Source organism: Mustela putorius, unplaced genomic scaffold, assembly GCF_011764305.1.
Source record: "Mustela putorius furo isolate JIRA1106 unplaced genomic scaffold, ASM1176430v1.1 tig00003962_pilon_pilon_pilon, whole genome shotgun sequence".
Taxonomy (NCBI): domain Eukaryota; kingdom Metazoa; phylum Chordata; class Mammalia; order Carnivora; family Mustelidae; genus Mustela; species Mustela putorius.
The window spans coordinates 10034988-10056910 of record NW_025422106.1 but is presented as its reverse complement, the minus strand read 5'-3'; the positions used below and the strand labels follow the sequence as shown (position 1 = coordinate 10056910).

Sequence of the window (21923 nt, the reverse complement as noted above, 5' to 3'; positions counted from 1 at the left end):
GCTGGCAGCGGGAGCCCTGAGTCAAAGTGCAGTTCCATGTGAGAAATGCCCTCTTTCCTGCTGTCGCTGAGGTCACTGCTCCCAGGGATCCCGCCACGGGGAACCTCATCTGCCATGAGAGCTGGAAAAAAAGTGGCACATGTAAGGAGCCCAAGTTTCTGGAAGGAGGAAATGTGGCACATTTTCATAAACAGATGAGGCAAAAAGTGGGTGTCATCATGGAATGTTGAAATCCCAGCCAAAGCAAGTGAGGTAGGTCGAAGCCTGCCACAGAGCCAACTCCAGGGGGCCAAGAATGCAGCTCGGGGGCCACACTTCACAATCTGGAGGAGGTCCGTGGGCTCCTTCCTCCATCCCTGCCCTGGAATGCCAGTCAGTCAGCTGTCTAATGAACAGGGAAGGCCTGCCCTGTACCGGGGACACCAGAACATCATCACAAGAAGCCTGAGGATTACAGAGTACAGGGAGAGTGCTAGGAAGGCAAGGGAGGGGACTCTTAACCTAGTCTGGGGGACCAGAGAAGGCTTCTGGGAAGGGGTTCTGTTTCCGCTGAGACCTGAAAGGGAAGGAAGGAAGCAGCCAGGTGGGGAGGGGCAGGAGGTTTGGCAAGAAGGCATGTGACCGTTGCAGTGCTGAGTGCTGGGGTGAGGAGGAGAAATGCCTCTTCCCTAGTTCTGGTTTTAAGTCTTTCCTGAAGACTCCTGGCCTCTGGCTCTCCCTTAGTCCTCCCCAGGGTGGAAGGGTGAGTTATTTGATGGGGATCTGTTTTGCGATGGTCTGGGTGATATGAGGCCAGCAGCTAGGAATGCCTGGGGGCACTCCCCTGGACCCCTACTCCTGCTGCTGGCCTCCCCTCCTCCCGGTGGAGGCCACCTGGCAGCCAGGCTGCAAGACACACCTCCTACAACCTATAGGGAACCTTAACAAAACCAGGTTTATTACTCACACAAGCCCTGGAGAGGACACAGTGGCCTCAGGACCATGCTCGGAGGTCAGGGGTAAAGAGAGGGCAGCAGACCTGGGATTCTGCCTTTTCGGGCTTGAGGATCGGGGTGGAGGGTTTCATGAGTTCACTCTTCACTGCTGAATTTATTTATTTTTTATTTATTTTTTTATTTTTTTAAAGATTTTATTTATTTATTTGACAGAGAGAGATCACAAGTAGATGGAAAGGCAGGCAGAGAGAGAAAGAGAGAAGCAGGCCCCCTGCTGAGCAGAGAGCCCGATGCGGGACTCGATCCCAGGACCCTGAAATCATGACCTGAGCCGAAGGCAGCGGCTTAACCCACTGAGCCACCCAGGCCCTTCACTGGTGAATTTAAAGCAAAGTTCTGAAATTCTAACGCAGTGCATGGCGATTACAGTCAATTGTACTATAAAGTTTCAAGTGGCTAAGAAACGTAGATCTTAACTGTTTTCACCACACACACACACAAAATTATGTGACATGACAGAAGTGTTGGTTAACGTTGCATAGTGTGATATATAAATGTATCAAATGAACATGTCGTATGCCTAGAGCTTATATAAAACTGCACATCAATTATATCTTGATGGAAAAAAGAAAAGGAAAAACTTAAAAAAAAAACCACCTAAGAATGAGAATTAGAGCACAGGAAGGGAAAGGCAGGGTCCCTCACTGGGCCAGGTACACAGGTCCCCCAGGGTGCTCTAGAAGGGGAATGTCATGGACTGGACGGGGCGGCCTGGCACGTGCCGTCTGCATGTGTCGCCAGCAGTGCATTATTGGAGATGGAGGTCTTTGAGAGGGAAGCCTTGAAATTCGAAGCCTTAGTTAATGGCAGGCGCTCCTGTGACAATCTAAAACGCTACCTGTCAGGCCCTGATGCTATGGTATCATTCAAAGTTTAGAGCAGGCAACAGAAAGCTCTCTCAGTGTTTTGTGTAGAAAAGGGTTGACCAGGTATCCGTGCTTTCGTCATTGGAAAGACTGGAAGGAGGGGAAGAGGGGTTCAAGGAAAAGGTCTCCATGGGAGACTCCAAAAGCCCAGAAGAAATGGCCCCTGAGTGGAGCTACTACTTCCCAGCCCTCTGCTGGGCTGCTAACTGAACACAGACCCCCACAGCTGCAAGTCGGGAACCCGGACATCTCAGTCAAGACGCTGCCACAACAGCCTGTTGTTATGCGCCAAAAATGGGTGCTGGAAGGTCGCTGCAGAAAAGTCTCAAGTCTCCACACGATGACTTGGCAGCAACAGCAAAATCAAAAGGGGCTGCCATCACATCTGCACCTGTTTCCAACCAGAAGCCTTGCTACAAAGGAGCCTGTGCTACAGTTTTTGGCTTTCTGAACTCTGTCTTCAGAAAGGAGCCTTTGACGGTGGGCTGGAGGTTGGAAGAGTTGAGCCACGGTGCATCACAGTGGGGTACACACACTGGTCTCCATTTCTTGACTGGGTAGATCCAGTCTAGCATAGGTCCTGGATCTCAGGATTTGGTTTTTCTTTTTCTTTCTCTACTGGGATGAGTGGAAGGCGGTGTCTGCTCTACACATGCCACCTTTCCCTGAAATGGGCTGGTCCAAGGTCAAGAGTGGGGACTGTGAGGTAGCAAGTAGACTGATTCAAACACTGAGCTATGTTCTTCAATCTATTCAATCTATTTCAGTCTTCTTACCTGCTGACTTTGTTCTTTTGTTTTTTGTTTTCAATTGTTTCAGTATGTGGGTAGGGAAGAAGAATACAATTTACAGGGTCCTCCCAAAAACCCATCTTCTAATATGCTGCAAAGAGCAAAGAGCTGGGGGTAGAGAGACACAAAATGAGACTGAAGAGGATGATTCTGTTAGGTCTTCTGGGTTTACTTAAGGATTGTGAGCCATGAGAAAGCATTGGAGAAGCATATCTGAAGGGATGAGCCTAAAGTCAAAATGCATTAGGGGTGCCTGGGTCGCTCAGCCTGATAAGCATCTGCCTTCGGCTCAGGTCATGATCACGGGGTGCTGGGATCAAGCCCCGTGTCAAGCTCCTTGCTCAGCAGGAAGCCTGCTCTGCCCCTTACCCCTACTCATGCTCTCTCTCGCTCTCACTCTCAAATAAATAAAATCTTTTTAAAAATGCACTAAATGGACAAAGAAGCAAACAAAGGAGAAAATCATTGTAGGAAGTACAAAGACTTGGTTTCCTTATTCTGCCCCTCATGGACTATGTGACCTCTGGGTCTCAGTTTCTTCATCTGTAAACTGGACATAATTAAATCTTTATCTTAGGAGAACAAAAAGGGGAAACTGCTTAGGATGGCGCTTGCCAGAAAAAGGTTGAATCTGAATCCAAATCCGACACTGTAATCACTAATGAAGCAAGTTCACAAAATGAATTTGGATGAACACAGAGTAACCTAAAGCACCCTCTCTCTGGGACCAAACCCCCAGCAATGAGTGTGTTGGAGAGTATTTGAAACTTTACACGGTGGTTCCACACCTACATTCGGGAGTTGCCACTTACAGCCGCGGGATCTCGGCCAGGTGATGTGATCTATTCAAGCCTAGGTGTTCTCTTCTTTAAAATGGCACCAAATTAGGGCGCCTGGGTGGCTCAGTGGGTTAAGCCGCTGCCTTCGGCTCAGGTCATGATCTCAGGGTCCTGGGATCGAGTCCCACGTTGGGCTCTCTGCTCAGCAGAGAGCCTGCTTCCTCCTCTCTCTCTCTGCCTACTTGTGATCTCTCTCTCTGTCGAATAAATAAATAAAATCTTAAATAAATAAATTAAATTAAATAAAATGGCACCAAATTATTGTACTTCACTTCAGAAGCCTGGGGGAATTAGATGTGAAAATCCACACAAAACATCTGGTATAGAATAAATGTTCTGTGTTATCTGTTGTTGATCTGGACCAAACCGTCAGTGGAGCAACAGGCATGAGACACAGCTCCGCCCTTCACGGCAGGAATGCAGTGTGGTGCAAAGTGAGTGGAAGCAATTCCTACTATTCCTCCCACCTGTGAGATGGACTGTGAGTCCGGCAGATGTCAAGACAGACGGAAAACAGCCCAGTGAGCTCACTCTTCCACCACAAGAGTGTGGGGAGTGAAGGGAGTGAGGAGAGCCTGCAAGGTTGTGTGATCACCATGCTTTCTCCACGGACCCTGCTCCTGACAAGAAGCGATCTGAGGTGAAGAACGACAGAAGCAAGTATGAGAAGACGCAGTGTCGACCCACCATGACAGCCAGCTTCTAAATGATTCCCGATGATAGTCCAGTGCCGGGCACCCATGCTCTTCTGTAATGCCCTCTGCTGCAGTGTGGGCTGGACTTGCTGACCTGAGCTTGCACCTGAGTGCATGCTTGTGATGAGCTAGACTGTCGAGATCAGTTATACAAGACGGTGATCTTGATCTTGCCCGCACTCTGACTCCTCTCTTGCTTGCTCTGATGAAGCAAGCTGCTGCACCGTGAGCTGCCCTGGAGAGAGGTTCCCAGGGCAAGTAACTGGGGGAGGCCCTCAGTCCAACAGCCCAGGAGGAACTGAATCTCGCCGACAACCTCCTGAGTGAGCTTGGAAGCACATGCTGCCCCATTGCTGTCTCGAGGTCTTAACTGAAAGCCCAGTCAACACCTTGCTGGCACCCTCGTGAGAGACCCTCAAGCACAGGACCCAGCTAAGCCATACCCAGGTTCTTGACCCACACAAGCTATCAGACAGTACACGTTGTAAGTCACAGTCTATGAATAATTTATAATGCAGCAATACAGAACTAATACACCCAGCAAATAAGTCCCTAGGTCTCTCCTGACTTCGCTTTTTTACCAAAGTGCTTGGTTCGTCCTGCAGCAGGAAACACAACAAAATCTGAGTGTTTCTGCCATTAGTAGGCCACGGGGAATATGTCTCCAGTAATTACTGCCCAACCAGTGAGCATCCACTTCCCTCAGGCAGCAGACACACTAAATGGGTCACATAGATCCACAATATCCAATTTTCCTGAATAAGAACTAAGTGGAAAATCTAAGAAATAACCAGATGAGCTGGATGGGGAATTAGAGGATTCCCATAACCTCATTCAGACAGATGGAGGCACCAAAAAGGAAACGTGAACATGAGAAACACACACAGAAACCGAAACTCAAGAAGTTAATGCGAGATACGAAAGATACATGAGGAACATTCTTTTGAAGGTTTGTACTAGGAAAGTCGAAATACTTTGTTCCGTCTCAAGGAGATTAGAGCAAACACAGAGTCCAGGAAATGGGAAACGAAGAAGCAGACAAGGAGACTTCGGTCAAAGGTGAAACAGCCACTGCCATAACTGAGGAAAAAAAGGAGAAAGATAACTAAAGAAAACGAAAGCGCTTTAGAAATGTCAAAACCTGACCAAATTTGGGGCACCTGGCTGGCTCAGTTGGAGAGCGTACGACTGTTGATCTCAGGGTTGTGAGTTCAAACCACAGGTTGGGTGTAGACAGGACTCAAATAAATAAAGCGTAGGGGTGCCTGGGTGGCTCAGTTGGTTGGGTGTCTGTCTTTGGCTCAGGTCGTGATCCCAGGTTCTTGGGATCGAGTCCCACATCGGGCTCCCTGCTCAGCGGGGAGCCTGCTTCTCCTTCTCCTTCTGCTGCTCCCCCTGCTTGTGCTCTCTCTCTGGCTCAAAGAAATAAAATCTTTAAAAAAAATAAACTTAAAAAAAGAAAAGACCCCCAAAATTGACCAGAGTTTACCAGAAATTGAAGTATAGTGATGTTAATGTCGTCTTGTTTTCCCACCTCTTTTTTTTTTTAAGATTTTATTTATTTACTTGATAGCGAGAGAGTGAGAGAGAGCATGAGAGGGGGAGGGTCAGAGGGAGAAGCAGACTCCCCACTGAGCAGGGAGCCCAATGCGGGACTCGGTCCCGGGACTCCAGGATCATGACCTGAGGCAAAGGCAGTCACTCAACCAACGGAGCCACGCAGGGCCTCTTTCCCAGCTCTTTTTAAGATATAATTAACACAGTGTGTGAGTTTTAGGTGTACACTGTATTGATCTGATACATTTATAAGTTACAAAATGATTAGCACCATGTTAGCAGGTAGTAATCTGCTGATGGCAGTCTCCATTAAAAGCACCCAGAATGGGGACGCCAGGGTGGCTCAGTTGGTTAAGCATCAGACTCTTGATTTTGGCTTGTGTCATAATCTCATGTGAGATCATGCTCCCCGTCGGGATCTGTGCTTAGCACAGAGATTGCTTGAGACTCTCTCACTCCCTCTCCCACTGCCTCTCTCCCTTCACTCTCTCAAACAAAAACAAAAACAAAAACAAAAACACAAAAAAGCTCACTACATTATCGGGCAAAATTAATTAAAAACTATTCACATCAGTGTACCATCTAAAGTTACCAATCTACAAGATTAAACAAAGACGTGTCCAGCGTCCAGGTATCAAAATTAACTGTTTACAAAAGTAAAAAACAAACAAACAAACAAACAAAACAAAAAAACCCAAAACCCAAAGTCAAATTGGTTTCAAATTTCTCAGCAACAGCTGAGGCCAACAACGAAGGCGAGATGGGACCCAGGGCTCCGCATCTGATTAAGCTGCTGCTCACAGGGACAGAACAGAAAGGCATTCTCACACAAGCAGATTCCAGTTGTGGGAACTCTGAATCTAACTTATGAAATCCGCCAGGATTCGACCAGAGAAGTGGAACCGTGTGCGTGCACGCGCGCATGTATGTACGTGTGCATGCGTGTGTGGGGATTTGACTCATGCAGTGTGGGAGCTGGGTAGGCAGCTTTCACAATGTGATGCTGGGGATTGAGGGACACAAGGCTACCAGTCAGGAAGGGACGGTAAAGTAGAGAAAGGAAAAGAGCACTCTGGATCCGGTGAGCTGGAGTCCATGAGGACAGTCCCTGGGACAGAAACTCCTGTCATCACAGAGCTAAGCACACTCACCTGGCCCAAGAGGCAGAGACGCTCCAGGAGGATCCAAGAGAATGTGAAGCCGTGGCAGGCCTGGCTGCGGAGGGGCTGAGGCGGCAGAGAAATGACAGCACTTTGAGCTAAAATTGGCTGCTGTCTCATTTCCAGCCTCCGAATCTCCATGAGAATCTCTAGTCTTGTGGGCCGTTCTAATAAAAAACATACAGGAAAGATAGTTCTGGAAAAATATAATTTGGCCTCGGCAAGTGGAAACATTACAAAGTCCCCACGGTCCATCCCTTTCCAACTTGGCACCTGGATACATTGCCTTAAACCACACTTACTCTCCAAATAACGACAGTCCAGAACCACACTTGTGTATAACACAACACAATATCCACCATACGGCCAAAACCACACTGACCTTCTCCCCAGAACAGCACCAGAGTCCCTGGTTTGTCTCTGGAGAATGGGCATTCTTTTCTGAGCTGGTTCATACTCCCTTTTTGACATCTTGATACTTAAATACTTACACAGAACGTTATTTATTATGAGCACATCTTAAATTAGAAAATAAAGAATTGAGAGATTTTTAAAATTTGGTTAATATTTATTAAAATATATTCACATCACCATAAGGGAGAAATACTCATACTATTACAGTCTTTTCTACAACAGGTCATGAGGTCACGGATCGTGTTTGTAACTACCATCATTCACCACTTACTCCTTATTCCTTTGTCCTCAGCAAGCACCTGGGTTCATCATAGTTCCTCACCTGGTGGAATGATCCAAACCTCTGTGGAAGGTGTGAGCCATTACCAGTATAAATTGGGTTATTACTGTTTTCCTTTTACTTGAGTCAGAGGCTATGGGAATGCTGTAAGGTACTGCAAAGGATCTCTGGCATTCTCCCTCATTATCCCTACTGTGTAGTAACAACCCAATTTCCCTTTGATAGGATCAGTCACCCCAGCCTGTCCTATGCCTGTTTATTCAGTGCCCAAAGACACCAGATGGCAGCTTCCAACTCCACTTCAAGGCAATCTTTGCTCTTGTGTCCTGGGGAAAGCATTTCTCCCTTTATAACTAAGACTTCTAGACCAGTAGAAGCTCAAGCTGTAGGAATGAGAAGCAAAAATTTGACTACCGGATCAACAGGGCTGATAGGGAGAGGAGCAACTCTTTATTTTTGTGCCTTGATTCCCAGACTCCCAGATCCAAGGTGTGGGAGAAGCAGGATGCCGACGGACAGACAGCATGTACCGCATGCTGAAGGACTTGGCCTCGGCCCTGCGAGGGATCCCCACCAGGCTGGTACCGTGGTTGCTCACTCAACCACGTGTCAGGGCAGTTGCTTCAGAATGGTGGGGGAACATGGTAAAACCAGTGAATGCCAAGAGCATGAACCCACTTCTGCATTCCGTGTGCTGCGAATACCATGATGGCGGATGGCACATTCTCTAAGGCCACAGATGGCAGTTTTGGCAGAGGCATTGTGGGCAGAGACGGCGTATCTATGTCCCCAGCAAGTGTCAGTTCCAGTAAGATCAACCCGCTGCCTTTTTCGTAATGAACGTGGTCCCATGTCATTAACCTGATACCGGGTAGCTGGCTGATCCCTCCAGGCACGGGCACCGTTGTCAGGGGCTCAGCGTTGTCCCTCGCGCTGGCAGTTGAGGCACTCGGCAGCAGCTGTAGCCAGGTCAGTCTTGGTGAGCACGAGTCCACTGCTGTCGCTATGGCCACTTCGGTTGGCACTGAGCCCACAGGTGTTGCTGGGGAAAGAGGCTGTTCCATGTCCACGGAACGGGCGATTCTCGCCATCTGATTATTAAAGATCTTCCTCTACCCTTTGGTGAGCATTCACCTGGACAGAAGTCTGTCCTCGTACCTCTTCCTCAGGCCTTGTGATTTTTCAGTTGTGTTCCTTCCAAGTCCAGCTACCCAGCCAAATGATGCCTTGGTGTGGACCCTTTCTTCGGACCACCTCTCCTTTCCGGCAAAATGAATAATCAGGTACCTTGTTCCAAGTTCTGTCCACTGGGAGGACTTCCACTCTGTCCACTCCCAGGTGATGCATGCCCACCATGCAGAAAAATCTGTAAATGAAGCCCCAGATGTCCTTCCCACGTGAACTGATCACAGAAAATTTCCCATGAAGGCATGGCTGTGGGTTGAGAAAGAATGTAATATAGCAGGAGGAGGGCTTTGGGCATTGTGGAATTGGTGCTAGGATCTTTTTTTTTTTTTTTAAGATTTTATTTATTTATTTGCAAGCAGAGATCACAAGTAGGCAGAAAGGCAGGCAGAGGGAGAGAGGAGGAAGCAAGCTCCCTGCCAAGCAGAGAGCCCGATGCGGGGCTCTATCCCAGGACCCTGGGATCATGACCTGACCCGAAGGCAGAGGCTTTAACCCACTGAGCCACCCAGGCGCCCCTGGTGATAGGATCTTAAGGCAGTAGAAGATTCATTTCCTCAGGCTGGGATGGAAGGGCTATGTCTAGTGGCAAAAAGAAAAAGGTCAGAGGTCTCTAGCTTCACTGGAATCTGCCAGTGTGCATATCCTAATGTTCAAACTCAGATCTCTTCCCAACTAGTACCCTAACTTCTTTCCCTCTTTCTTTCTTTCTTTTTTTTTTTTTTTTAAAGTAGGCTCCATGCCTAGCATGGGGCTTGATCTTAGGACCCTGAGATCCAAAGTCTCGTACACAACTAACCAAGTCAGCCAGGTGCCCCCTAACACCCTAACTTCTATGAAAGCAATCCTGTGAGGTTGGGAATTCAACTGTGTTCTAATTCAGTGCCAGAAGGACTCACAAGACTCAGTAAGTATACTTACAGCTACCTTTTCTTCCAGCAAAGGACCCAGCAAAAGCAGCAGTGGGGTCCAGTGGGACCCAGCATAAGCCTGTCACATTCTTCCATGTCCAAGGGCACACAGGAGTGCTTTCTTCCCAACAGCGAATCACGGTAGCCCTGCCCCAGCAGCCCTGCTTTAATCTCAGGTCTGAGCCCCGGGGAGGGTCATGTAGACTTAACCCACTATTTCTTTTTTTCTAATTTAAATTCAATTAGCTAGCATATAGCACATTATTAGTTTCAAATGCATAACCCGCTATTAACACTCTGTTCTACTGGAAGGCTCTGGGTTTGGTTTTCAGTATCTCAACCCCACAACCACAAGACAGAGTGTTTTTTTCAGGGTTGTCACAGAGGCTATGACCTCCCTTATGCAGACCTTAAAAATCCTGACTTTTAAGTTAAAGACATCATTTTCATTTTAAAAAGAGAAGTTATAGTTCTTTGAATAAACCATTGTGCCTTTAGGAATCTACCATATGAAAATAAGGAGGATATGTATAAAAATATAACTGTCAAGATGAATCACCAGAGCACTGTCTCTAGCAGACAGACCAGGCGCTGCTCACAGGAAACCGTTGTGCCTCATGGCACATCCACGAAATGGAATGTTCGGCAGCTATTAAAAAGGTCACAAGAGAACATTTATTGACATGAAGAGGTGATGGGACAATTGGTATGTGTGCCAGGTAGTCAGACAACATACAGTAATGATTCCATTTCTGTAAAAAATATATATGCATATATGGAAAAAAAAAAAGACTTACAAGGCTGGACAGTGAAAGGGTAACCGAGCTTGTCCCAGGGAAGGGAGTAAAAGGGTATTTATTCTGTTTACTTGTATTTCTTTTTTTTCCCCCCATAAATCACGTCATTTTGTAATACCAAAATGTCAACCTATTTCAACGCTTCATTTTGATTAAAACAAATCCATCGGGAAAAAAATGGGAATTCTTCAGAAGCAGAAATGATTTCCAAGTTGCCGCGGAGACAGCGAGTGTGTTCTCAGGAGACGTGGGCGGGAACCTTCACACTGACAGGCAGGCAGGGTTCCGTCAGGCAGGCGGGGTTCCATGGGAGACGGGCAGGAGGCCGGTGCTCCTCCAGTGTCAGGGTCCTGGCTCTGCCTCCCGTGCCCTGGGGCGGAGCAACTCACCGCCAGTCCGTCCTACTCCTGCTGAGTCACCATCCTCATCATCTTCAGAGCCATGTCCCCTTGGTCAGAAGGAACCTAGGACCAAACAGTCTCCTGAGCCCACACTCCTGGTTCTGGGTTCAGGGGCGATATCCTGAGACCCCGCTCCCAGGAGGAGTGCGGGCTCCGCAACAGCAGCCTAGGAGGACATCGCACCCGAGTGCACCCCTTACGGGAGGGTCCCTTCTGTGGAATGACCCCTGTGCAGGACAGAAGCTTGTCAGACTGCAGGGGTCTGAAGAGGTCAGCATTTAGGAAAGACCCTGCTGCTCCATTTGGGGCTGATCTGTTGATTCATTTATTTTTAAAGAGGGATAGAGAGCGCGCAAGTGCAGAGAGGGGTGGAGGGAGAGGGAGAGAGAGAGAGAATCCCAAGATGACTCTCCGAGGAGGTCAGAGCCTCAGCCGGGACTTGGTCCTAGGACGGTGAGATCAGGACCTGAGCGGAATTCAAGAGTCAGACACTTAACCCACTGAGCACCCCCCAGGAGTCCCTGCTGATTTCCTTATGAGACCCGTGCTTAAGTTACCAGGACCTAGCCTGTTCAAGGAAGAGCGGAGGTTCTAAACAATTTAAAGGATTCTCTGGGACTGGAGTACAAAATAGCCAAGAGGGAGGCTAATAGCAAATCTGTCAACAATACAACAAACAAACAAGATGCTTTGTTTGGGCGGTACCCTATTTTGGTATTATTGTTATTATTCAATTTTCTTGTGTTTTTCCTTTAGATTTTTCAGGTAGGTTCCACACCCAGCGTGGAGCTCAAACTCATGACCCTCACATCCAGAGTCACACACTCTACTGTCTGAGCCCGCCAAGTGCCCCATCCCTTAGATTTTTCAGATAATTCCTTTATAAACTGCCTCCCTTCCCATACACCATGGAAAAGGGGAGGGACAGCAACCTCAGTTTCTCCCCCACAAAGATGGGCGTCCTGCTGATGGTCCCAAGTTCTGAGAGCCCATGGCTCCATGATTCTCCACAGCACACTGCTGTCCCTTAGGTCCCCTGGAGGCACAGGCACAGTGGGGTATATCAAAAAGACATTTCATCAACTAAAGGGGAAGTGGTTGGGGGTAATTTAATAACAGTTTCCAGGAACTATTTTAAGGCTGCCCCAACTGATGTCTTGCTTCTCTCGGTGACAAGCCAGAGGAAATGGGCCTGAACTCCGGCACACATGCTCTCCTTACCCTGAAAGCCCTAACAGGGAGGCACCTGGGTGGCTCAGGTGGTTCCGTGTCTGCCTTCAGCTCAGGTCATGATCCCAGAGGGTCCTGGGATGGAGTCCCAAATGAGGCTCCCCACTGAGGTGGGGAGCCTGCTTCTCCCTCTCCCTGCTCCACCCCCCTACTCTCTAGCACTCTCTCTCTCTCTTAAATAAAACCTTAAAAAGAAAAGAAAAAAACCCGGACAAAATGTCCTCTTCACCCTGGGTGCTGCTGCCTTGTTCATGGTCTCTCCACATCTAGTTTCTTCAAAGGGCAGGCTACTACCTCCTTCCGGTTTCTGAGAGGAAGCTATCTTCCACCCGCTCACTGCACGTTCATCTGCTCCACCCCGTCCATGCTGGCTTCTGGGCCAGCCGCAGCCCTGAAAGCCCTTGCCACGAGCTCCACGGATACCACTCTGCCCGAATCCCCACTGACACTTCGCTCCTTTATCTGAGCTAGTGGCAGCTTGTGACACTGCCGGCCCCTGGCGACTTTGCGCATGTCCAGGTCCCTGGTCTTCCTCTTCCTTTTTTGGCTGCCCTTTCTCAACTCTCATTTGTATGTCCTTCTTTTACCTCCTGCCCCTTTTTTTTTTTTTTTTTTTAATTTGACAGGGACAGAAGGAGCACAAGCAAGGGGAGTGGCAGGCAGAGGGAGAGGGAGAAGCAGGTTCCCCGAGGAGTAGGGAGCCTGATGCAGGCAGCACTCAATCCCAGGACCCCCGATCATGACCCGAGCCCAAGGCAGACCCCAACCGACTGAGCCACCCAGGCACCCCACCTCCTGCCTCTTAAATACTGGTGTACCCAGGGCCTGTCCCCAACCTTTTTCATACTCGACTCCCAAATCTCAGTCTCCAAGAACAAAAATTGGACTCCGGATCATATACACACAGTGTATTCAGTTGCCTTATGAGCGTCCCACTTGCCGGTTCTACAGGCAAACAGGTACCAAGTCCAGCCAGTTCTCCCTTCCGACGCTTTATCAGCTCCCTCTACTTTCTCTTCCTCCTGGATTACTGTAAGAGCGCCTTAGAGGGGCGCCCAGGTGGCTCAGTTGGTTAAGCATTTCTGCCTTCGGGTCAGGTCACAATCCCAGGGTCCTAGGATCAGCCCCACCGCATTGGGCTCCCTGCTCAGCTGCTGCTCCCTCTGCTGCTCCCCCTGCTTGCGTGTGCTCTCTCTGTCAAATAAATAAATAAAATCTTAAAAAAAAAAAAGTGCCTTAGATTGGTTCTTTGCCCCAGTCTCATCCCAGGCCCTCGGCTGCTAGAATGCTATTTCTTAGACAAATGTGGCGATTTCACTCCTTTAAGACCCTCACTGGCACCCCGTTGGTTTCAGGATACGTGTGAGCTCCCTAACAAGGACTCCCCAGCCTCATCTCTCCCAGTGCCCCTCCTGAGGCTCTGGACCTGCCCATGCGGTTCTCCTTGCTCCTACACCTCCTCTTAGCCTAGCTAATACCCCTAAGGAGTTGGTTTCTGGAGAGGGCACTTTAGTTCCTGCTGAAATGTCTCTTAGCATCTCCTCAGCCATCCAAGTAAATACACTGTGTGGGCTTGATGTACAAATGGAGCTTACAGACAAGTTTTCTAGCCAGACCACAGCCCCTCAGCCCCTTCTCTGTGGAGATTCTGTCCTAAGCACCAGGGGGCCAGGCAGAGAGAGCGTCCCAGAAGGCACCTTACCACCCCTTCCAATGAATCTCCTCCAGGAAACCACTGTCCTGGGAAGAAGAGAGACCCTGCATTTAAGCGGCCAGACCAAAGCCTCACCACAAGGGAAGCACCTGACCCCTTGGGTGCCTGTGGAAGTGTCTGCATCCGTACGTGCACACACATGTGTGTTTACAGTGGATTCATCCCTCCAGAATCTCCCTCAGCCTGTGGAGAGCTACTCAGTCAACCTACGACCTAAGGGGAGATAGTGTGTTCACTTGGCACGTGAAGACCGCCTCATCTTTGCACACAAAGCCACTTCCAAACTGCAAATCTGGAAGCTACTGCGGCTCAAACACTCCTCTGTACCTTGTCCCATGCACTGCAACTCAGCTTTCTAGGGCGCGGAACTTTGGTTTTCGCTCCCCAAAAATGTTAGGGAAAGACAATTTCTCCCTTCTTCCCCCAAGACAAACAATTAAGAAGAAAGTAACATTAAACTCATTTGAACTAAAAAATCAAAGATAGAGAGCTCGGCTTAATGCTCTCAGAAGGATTTAGCTTTTTTAAATGAGACTCTCTAGAGCCAAAGGAATGAAGCACTAATAGTAGGACTTCAGTAGAGACCTGAAAACACTCCCCAAACCAAAACACTTCTTTTAAGACCAATCCGGGCACCGAACTCATGCATCATCAATCACTCGTGGCCTCCCTCTCAGGGCAGCTAAGAGTCCATGACCAAGGCTGAGGGACACGGCCTCACCATGTGCCCAGCTCTGAGGATCCAGTAGAAAGCAAGGTTCTTGTAGGACTTGACGAAAGCAGATGTTTCCGAAGACTTAGGGTCACTGTACACGGCCTTCCACTTCAGCTGCTTGAATTTCGGCAGATCTGCCCACTTCAGTTTCCGCACCCAGGCCTCCTGACCTGGTGAGAGGGACAGAGCAGGGCCTGGCATCAATAGCTGGTTGGGGTAGAAACAAAAATCTAGATCCCACCGCTTTCCCTTTCCCAAACTGTAACATGCATAGAACTCATCCTGAGATCTGGCTTAAATGCAAACGGGGAGTCAATAGGTCTGGGGAGGGCCCGAGACTCTGCCTTTCCAGTGAACTCCCAGTGATGCCCAAGATACCCAGAAGAAACCTAAATGCTGAGAAGCCTGACTACGTTTGCCTCTGCCTTTCCCACCATTGATGCTCTGAAGGAAGGAAACTGGGGACCTCTGCAGGCGGTAAGACTCTCTGGAGGACTGTGAGGTCTCAGGGTGGGGAGATGCTAACAGGGATCCCCTGGGCAGGTCATGGAAGAAACACAGACCCTTTCAAAGTGGCCTTAGTGCCCTTGGCTTACAACTGGAGGAAATATTCAATCCCACTGACCTTAAGAGGTGCGTCATTGACCTGTCAGACCAGGTGCCTCGATTTACCTGCTGGTTTTGAGAACCTGCCTCTCAGTCCTTACCTGGCCCTACTGAAACAGAACCACAAAGGCCATTTCCCTCGGGTCTTCAGGTTTAGAGCCAGCAGGGTTTAGTTCTAATTCAGGCTGCAGAGCTTACCACCTACTGGGCCCGTGACAAAGACTCAACTCAACAGTGCCTTGATCCCATGGCCAGGAAAAGGTCTCCCTTTCTATTTTTGGCAGGAGTAGGTGTAGTGTGTTTCTTAATCATACATAAGGGCCTCAAAATCTGGCAGGCCCAGGCTTCTCTAAGGGGTCACCATGATGAGGGAGCAGGAGGCTAGCCGAGGGCAAGCAGAGGCTGACACCCTGCAAATGCCCGGCCCCCCAACCCCCAGGCAGCATCTGGGACACATTCTTCAGGCACTCCTGGCTGCCTTAAAGCTAAGGGAAGGAAAAGCATATGATTCCCTAACAGAGATCACAGTCCAGCAAGACCTGCGCTTCCCTCAGTTTACAAATGTTTTCATGATTTACAAGAAAAAAGCATTCTTAGCAATCACCCCACTACCAGAAGAAAAACTCCCAACTGTCTTAATGTTAATGCTTTACTAGAGGGAGACACTACTTGAACTCGACAATAGCAAGGCCTCCAATATCTTGTAGGTCCTCTTTAGCATACAAAAGTTTTGAAAATCTCCCCCCTTTTCCTTACCCCCAACTCCAGAGTATATAATCAGCCACACCTCAAAAGCCCAGGGCAGCAGCTCTTTCTGCCCATGGGTCCTGTCCGTGGACTTTCAGAAAATCACCGTTCTGCATCAAAGATGTCTCAAGAATTCTTTCTTGGCGATCAGCTCCGGACCTCACCCCACCAAACCTCACCTACATTCAAAAACTGTGTCAACACCTCTGTTCTCTTCAAAGAGGTCATGCAGATGAATGGAACATAAAATGGCCTTCTTCCTGGCATTTCAACGTCACCAGCCCAAAGAGTGGCATGTCTGGGGCCAGTTCCCTTCCAGCTCAACCTACCGAACTGTCTCCATGGGCCCCTCAGAGTGCTTTCCTACCTATGGTGTCCACGATGAGATCGAGCTGTCCATTATAGATGGTCACGTTGACGCCGGCTTCCAGCAGCTCGTCCACGATGCTGATGACGGGCTTCATGAAGTCCCCCTCCATGTTCTGGAAGACATTGGCAGACTGGCCTACACATGAGGAAAGAGAAAGAGGTAAGTGCCAGCATAAAGGGCACCTTTCAGACCAGAATATCCTGGGCTCCGGATATAAGTAACCACTGTGCTTCACCTAACAAAGGCTGAGCCCAAGTGCTTCACCAACAGGGACCAGCCAGTCCAGAAATCCATGCCCTGAGCCAGTCACTTGAAGCCTAGTACCCACGCAGATAGAGCTTGTTAGGCTGGTCTTCTCAGGGAACAATCTCTGCTTTGGGGCACATGTTAGTTTCCCTCCTTAGCTAAGTAACACCAGGGCCACACTGTAAGTCCTGCACAAGTGAGGCCACCCTACTAATAAACCAAATCAGACTCAAAGCAATGTGGAGCCTCCCCACCAGGGAGCCACAGCGAGGACAAGCCCCAGGCAAGAGAGGAGATGGTTGACACCACACCCCTGGCAGATTCCTGACCATCATCTGTGACAATGAACCCCACAGTGACACCCCACAACGACAGCAGCTACTACCCTTTTCTGTCCTCTAGTCATTGGGTTAAGCAAGCACTTTACAAACAACATCGCATTTCCTCTTCACCAATCCCGGGAGGTAAGGGGTCCTAACCTGTGCAGTGGTTAAAGCAGACGAGGGTCCAAGAGGCTAAGAAACATGCCCACAGTGACAGAGCTGGTCAGTGGCAGGTGGGGCTGTGAGCACAGGCCTGGCGGTCTCCACAGTGTGTGCGGAGCCTTAACTGCAAACCTGAGCTCAACACCCTGGGTGTGGGTATCAGCCAGCCAGTTTGTCCTTTCCCAGACATAGCTGGAGCCACAAAGAGTTTTCTCTATCACTCATCGTCTGCCAAAATGTAATCTCCTTGCCCGTCCAGCTGCACAGGGCGGGGAGGGTTCAGGGAACCAGAGAAGCTGGCGCTGGAGAACGCAGTCACAAGGACCCATGAAAGGGGCAGTGCAGAAGAGGGGCTCTTGCAGACTTGACCTTAGCTGCCTTCCTGTGACCTGTAACGGCTCACACCCCTATTCTCAGGGCCACCCGGCTCCCCGGGGGGGGGGGTACTCCCTGAAAGCTCTGACATTGGATTATTTTTATTTGATCTAATTAACTCCCTCCAACCCCACCCCCATTTCTAGAAAACTGTAAGGGGTGAGGCAGAAATGAAGACACCGGAGCTGGGAGGAGTCCTCTGCGAACTGTAATTTGGGAGGAGGGCCCGTGTACCCTGAGGAAGCCGGGGCTGGAGCCGCATCTTAGCCTCTCGGCAGCTGTCAAGGGGCTGCCCTAGAAAGGCATCGCTTTGGGGGAGCTCACACATAAAGGAAGCCCTCTTCAGCTTGGCCTGTCTCCCCTCCAGGGATCTGGGAGTCCCACTGGCTCACAGCCTCCCTATAGGACTGAGTTCTGATCTCTGGTCCTGTTTTCTGAAGACCAATAGTTCCTAATACGGCCCCCAGAACAGAAGGCAGTAGACCCTGGAACTACATCCAGCATGAGGAGGCAGGGGTGGGGGGTGAGGGGGACGGAGAGGGGGTGGTGCAGAGGGGGGCTGGCCAGGGAGCTGGTCAAAACCCACCCCAAAGGACCTTGGTCTGGAAGTCACACCCACAACCCCCGGTGGCTTTAGGCTTGGCTTTTTAATCGCACATGTTTTTTTGTTGTTGTTGTTTTGTTTTGTTTTGAATTATGGAAAACCTCAAACTGATAACAAACAGTCAGAAGAGTGAGAGGATTCCAAGGTGCCCACAGTCTGGCTTCAACAATTCTCAACGCCCACCCCATCCGCTCATTCCCCTCCCCACCCATTTCCCTACCAAGGTCTTACTCTGAACCGATTTTGGCAGGTTATTTACTGTCTGTGCATGTGCTTGCTCACCTATAAAACGCGGCCAGTAATGCGGTCCTATCTGCAACCTGTCCTCACCATCAACAAAGCCCATTCTTCAAATTCAGGCCTCTAAACCCGCACCTCTACTGCTCCACACCCCACAGAGGGCCCTTTATCAGGTCACCGAAGTACCTACCTCCCCAGGAGCAATCCTCAGGAATAATTTTGAGCTTCTTCCTGATGGGACCATTCATGAGCTGACTCAGGGAGTCCTGCTGGAGGTGTCTCACGTAGCGCTGGTAAAGATGAACTGAAACAAACTGGCACGTGGTGAGCCAAGGGACTGGAAATACCACCCAGAGAATGTCTTCCCCCGAGGCTGAGACAGTGTCTAAGAGGGAGGTTTTCAGGTGGAAAATGGAAAGTGTCACCTTCATTCACCCCAGATGGAGGAAGAAAGCCAGAAAGCCACTGGAAGTGTCGAGATGCTTTATAAATTTTGATCGCTGCACGTTATGTATTTTGGGGCCATTGAGACTATCCAGCACAGCCCAAGGCAGTCAGTTGAGACATGGAATGTAGAGGCTCCCGCAGCCTTTATATAAAGACCTATGGAGGGAGGACGCTGGGGCGTTTAGCATCCTCAGCAAAGCTGGCTCAGCTGAAGGACAGCTCAGTCCAGCTTTCAGAAGGACTGTAATGTTCAATGGGCGGAAGATGGTTTCCAAACGTCAAAAACAAGTGAAAGTAAAAAAAGTAAATAAAATCTTTAAAAATTAAAAATTAAAAAAATTTAAAATACAAAAATTTAAAAAATTAAAAAAAAAATTAAAAATAGTTTAAAAATTAAAAAAAGAAAAACAAAAAGCAAGCGAAATAAGCCAGATGCAAAAGACCACCCACTGCATGGTTCCATTTAGACCAAATGTCTGTTTCTAGAAACACAGACAGATCAGTGACTGCCTGGGGCTGGGTGTAGGACCGGAAACCAACTGCCAGGAGACACAGGATCTTTCTGGCATGATGGAAATTTCTGGAACTGGACTGTGGTGATGGCGGTTGAGCAGCTTTGTGAATACACTAAAACCACTGAAACCTACACTTAACATGGGTGAATTTTGTGGCATGTAAATTATGTCACTGAAGTTAAAAGAATTTATTCTCTCTTGCATGGAGATGGAGACAGGGGTCTTGCAATGTCAATGTTCACTTACCTAGGGGGCTCTGGGTGAATTCTAGGCTCGACTTCACCACAGACGTGGGAGTGCTTTTAGTTAAGATGTTATAGAAGTTCACGCCATCTGTGTTCTGAAATACAGAATGGTAATTGGCTGTTTATTTATCTATTAACGAAACTGCATAATAGAGAGGTAACTGGCTTTCCATCTTATCCGAGAACAGCTTGAACTTTGTAACAATTTGCCAGAAACAGAAAGAAATGCAGCTCTGAGGGCTGAGACCGGCAGTCAGCCTGATCCTGGGGCAGGGGGAGTGAGCAGTTTTTCCACATGGAGCTCAGATGCTGGAGAAAACCAAAGGACCGCCTGTTATTCTACACGGAGAACAGGGCCAAGGAGGGTCCTGCACACTCATCCTCAGCTGTGCATTCTTCTGTCCTGGCTCTCTGGGGGCAGAATGTTGCCTGGCAAGAATTCAAACATTCACTTCTGCAAGACATATCATTTCTCAGGATGACCATACATTCGGTCAAGAGACAAGCGGGTCTGGCAGGCCTGGGGTGGTTTTCTGACCTCATCACTGATTCATCGGCTTTATTGTTTAGCACGTGACCCTTTTCAGATCTGCGGGGAGTCTCAGAATAGACCCAAACCCTGGTAGCACCAACCAGGGGGCCCTAGCTCCACGTGGGAACGAGGCAAGTGGGCTGCCCCCGAGTGTGGCCCATTACCTGTTCAATGACCATTTCTGCTTTGCCCCACAGCTGGGTGGCCTCTTTGTAGAGCCCCTTATTCACGGCATCCAGGACATCCTCTGCAACCTGAGACACCTCTGCCAGGCCTTGGTCATCGAGAAGAGACTGGAATGCAAACCGAGAATGAGAAGGCCTGCTCTACTCAGAGACGCAGACCCGGCATCACCACAGCTGGGGACTGGTGACAGAAAGAAAGAGAGCAAAACGCTGGCAGAGTCCAGATGGTGGGTATAGGGGTGTTCATGGGATCTTTCAACTTTTCTGCATATGTGAAAATTTTTCTCATAAAAAGTTGGGGAGATTTTAAACACTATGTTTCTTATGCCTGGAGAAACAGGGAACTGGGCTGATGGTTCATTCAGTTTCCCCCAAGGGTGCAGTGTCAACTTCGTAGGCAAACCCAGCTAGCCTGTATGTCCTGGGGACAGAGCCAGGAGAGGTCTGCTGGGCTGCTTACCATGGAGGGTGCCGAGATGAGGACTCATCTACTTACCACGCTGTATAGGAATGGTCCCCAGGAGAGCACCGAATCTGAAGGAAACCACACAGGTACAAAGTAAGTCCACCGTGGCTCTCCCTTCCAAAGAAAAACCCAACTAGCTTCCCTCTCAAAGTGGAGACAGAAGCAAGAAAGCTGGTGGCTCTGGGGCTATCGGCTTCTTAACTCACTGATGCCCCTGGCAGGGCACCCCCACTCGGGAGGCGGCATGATGTGGGGACCTTTCTGTTGATTCAGGGCTAATGACACGTTAATTTGGCTTGATCTTGGAGCAGCGAGTGAGTCCCGGCCAGTGATGGCATCCCCGCAGGCATGGGTGTGTGTGTGTGTGTGTGTGTGTGCGCGTGCGCATGCGGGCATGAACACAGGTTCCTCTCTGCTAGACCTCTGGGCTTTCCGACAGCTTAGAACATTCCCCCCCACCCTCACATTTCTGCTCTCTATTTGCTCCTCCAGTCTGGGAACACTAGCTTCTGCCGAGGAGCTAATTAAGGAGGAAGACTATGGACTTTGTAATTCAAGCGCCTAGGACTACACTATCAGCCAATTCTTTTCTATTCCACAAGCATATCTGAGAATTTACAAAGGGTTGGAAGCCAGCAAGGAATTTTAGAGATACAAACGAGTAAAATAATGTCTGCTCTCAGATAGAAGAGTTGGGCTTGGTCTGACAGATTCGCAACTCCCGTAACTCTACATAAGGCTAGTACCACTGAGATGTGCCAACAAAGTATCAAGGACCATAACTTGCACACTGGATATGTCACTCCTTTGCTTAAAAGACTTCAATAGTTCCCTAAGGCCAAGCATCTCAAAGTATGTTTTGTTTTGTTTTTTAAAAGATTTTATTTATTTATTCGACAGAGAGAAATCACAAGTAGGCAGAGAGGCAGGCAGAGAGAGAGGAAGGGAAGCAGGCCCCCTGCTGAGCAGAGAGCCCGATGTGGGACTCGATCCCAGGACCCTGAGATCATGACTTGAGCCGAAGTCAGTGGCTCAACCCACTGAGCCACCCAGGTGCCCTCAAAGTATGTTTTAAGGAGCTTCAATACTGCAGGAGTTCAGCCTACATATCAGAGAAGAAAAAACGATTCTTCAGTTAAATATCTCTGAGGCTATGCAAAACAGAGTATTTCACCCCCCTGCAGGACTTCTCAGAGCCTTTCACAGGCCTGTGAAACCTTGAGGAGGTAGAGCCAGTACTGAGCCCTGGCAACTTACCTGACCACGAAGCCCTTTGCATAGCACCTCACTGGTCTGGTATTCTTCAGGGT

At 49.0% G+C, this 21923-nt stretch overlaps 1 protein-coding gene across 1 annotated transcript in view; it reads right to left on the bottom strand.

Annotated features, from left to right (window-relative positions):
* Positions 1–10345: 10345 nt before the first annotated feature.
* Positions 10346–21923, bottom strand: part of SCPEP1 (serine carboxypeptidase 1) — a 32508-nt gene continuing 20930 nt past the window's right edge. The window contains exons 7-13 of the mRNA XM_004747347.3: positions 20644–20681; positions 20127–20255; positions 19432–19525; positions 18414–18527; positions 16271–16408; positions 14557–14720; positions 10346–10954 (exon numbers count right to left, since the gene is read on the bottom strand). Of these exons, the coding sequence (XP_004747404.1) occupies positions 10892–10954; positions 14557–14720; positions 16271–16408; positions 18414–18527; positions 19432–19525; positions 20127–20255; positions 20644–20681 (740 nt within the window). The 3' untranslated portion in view covers positions 10346–10891. The remainder of the gene's footprint in view (positions 10955–14556; positions 14721–16270; positions 16409–18413; positions 18528–19431; positions 19526–20126; positions 20256–20643; positions 20682–21923) is intronic.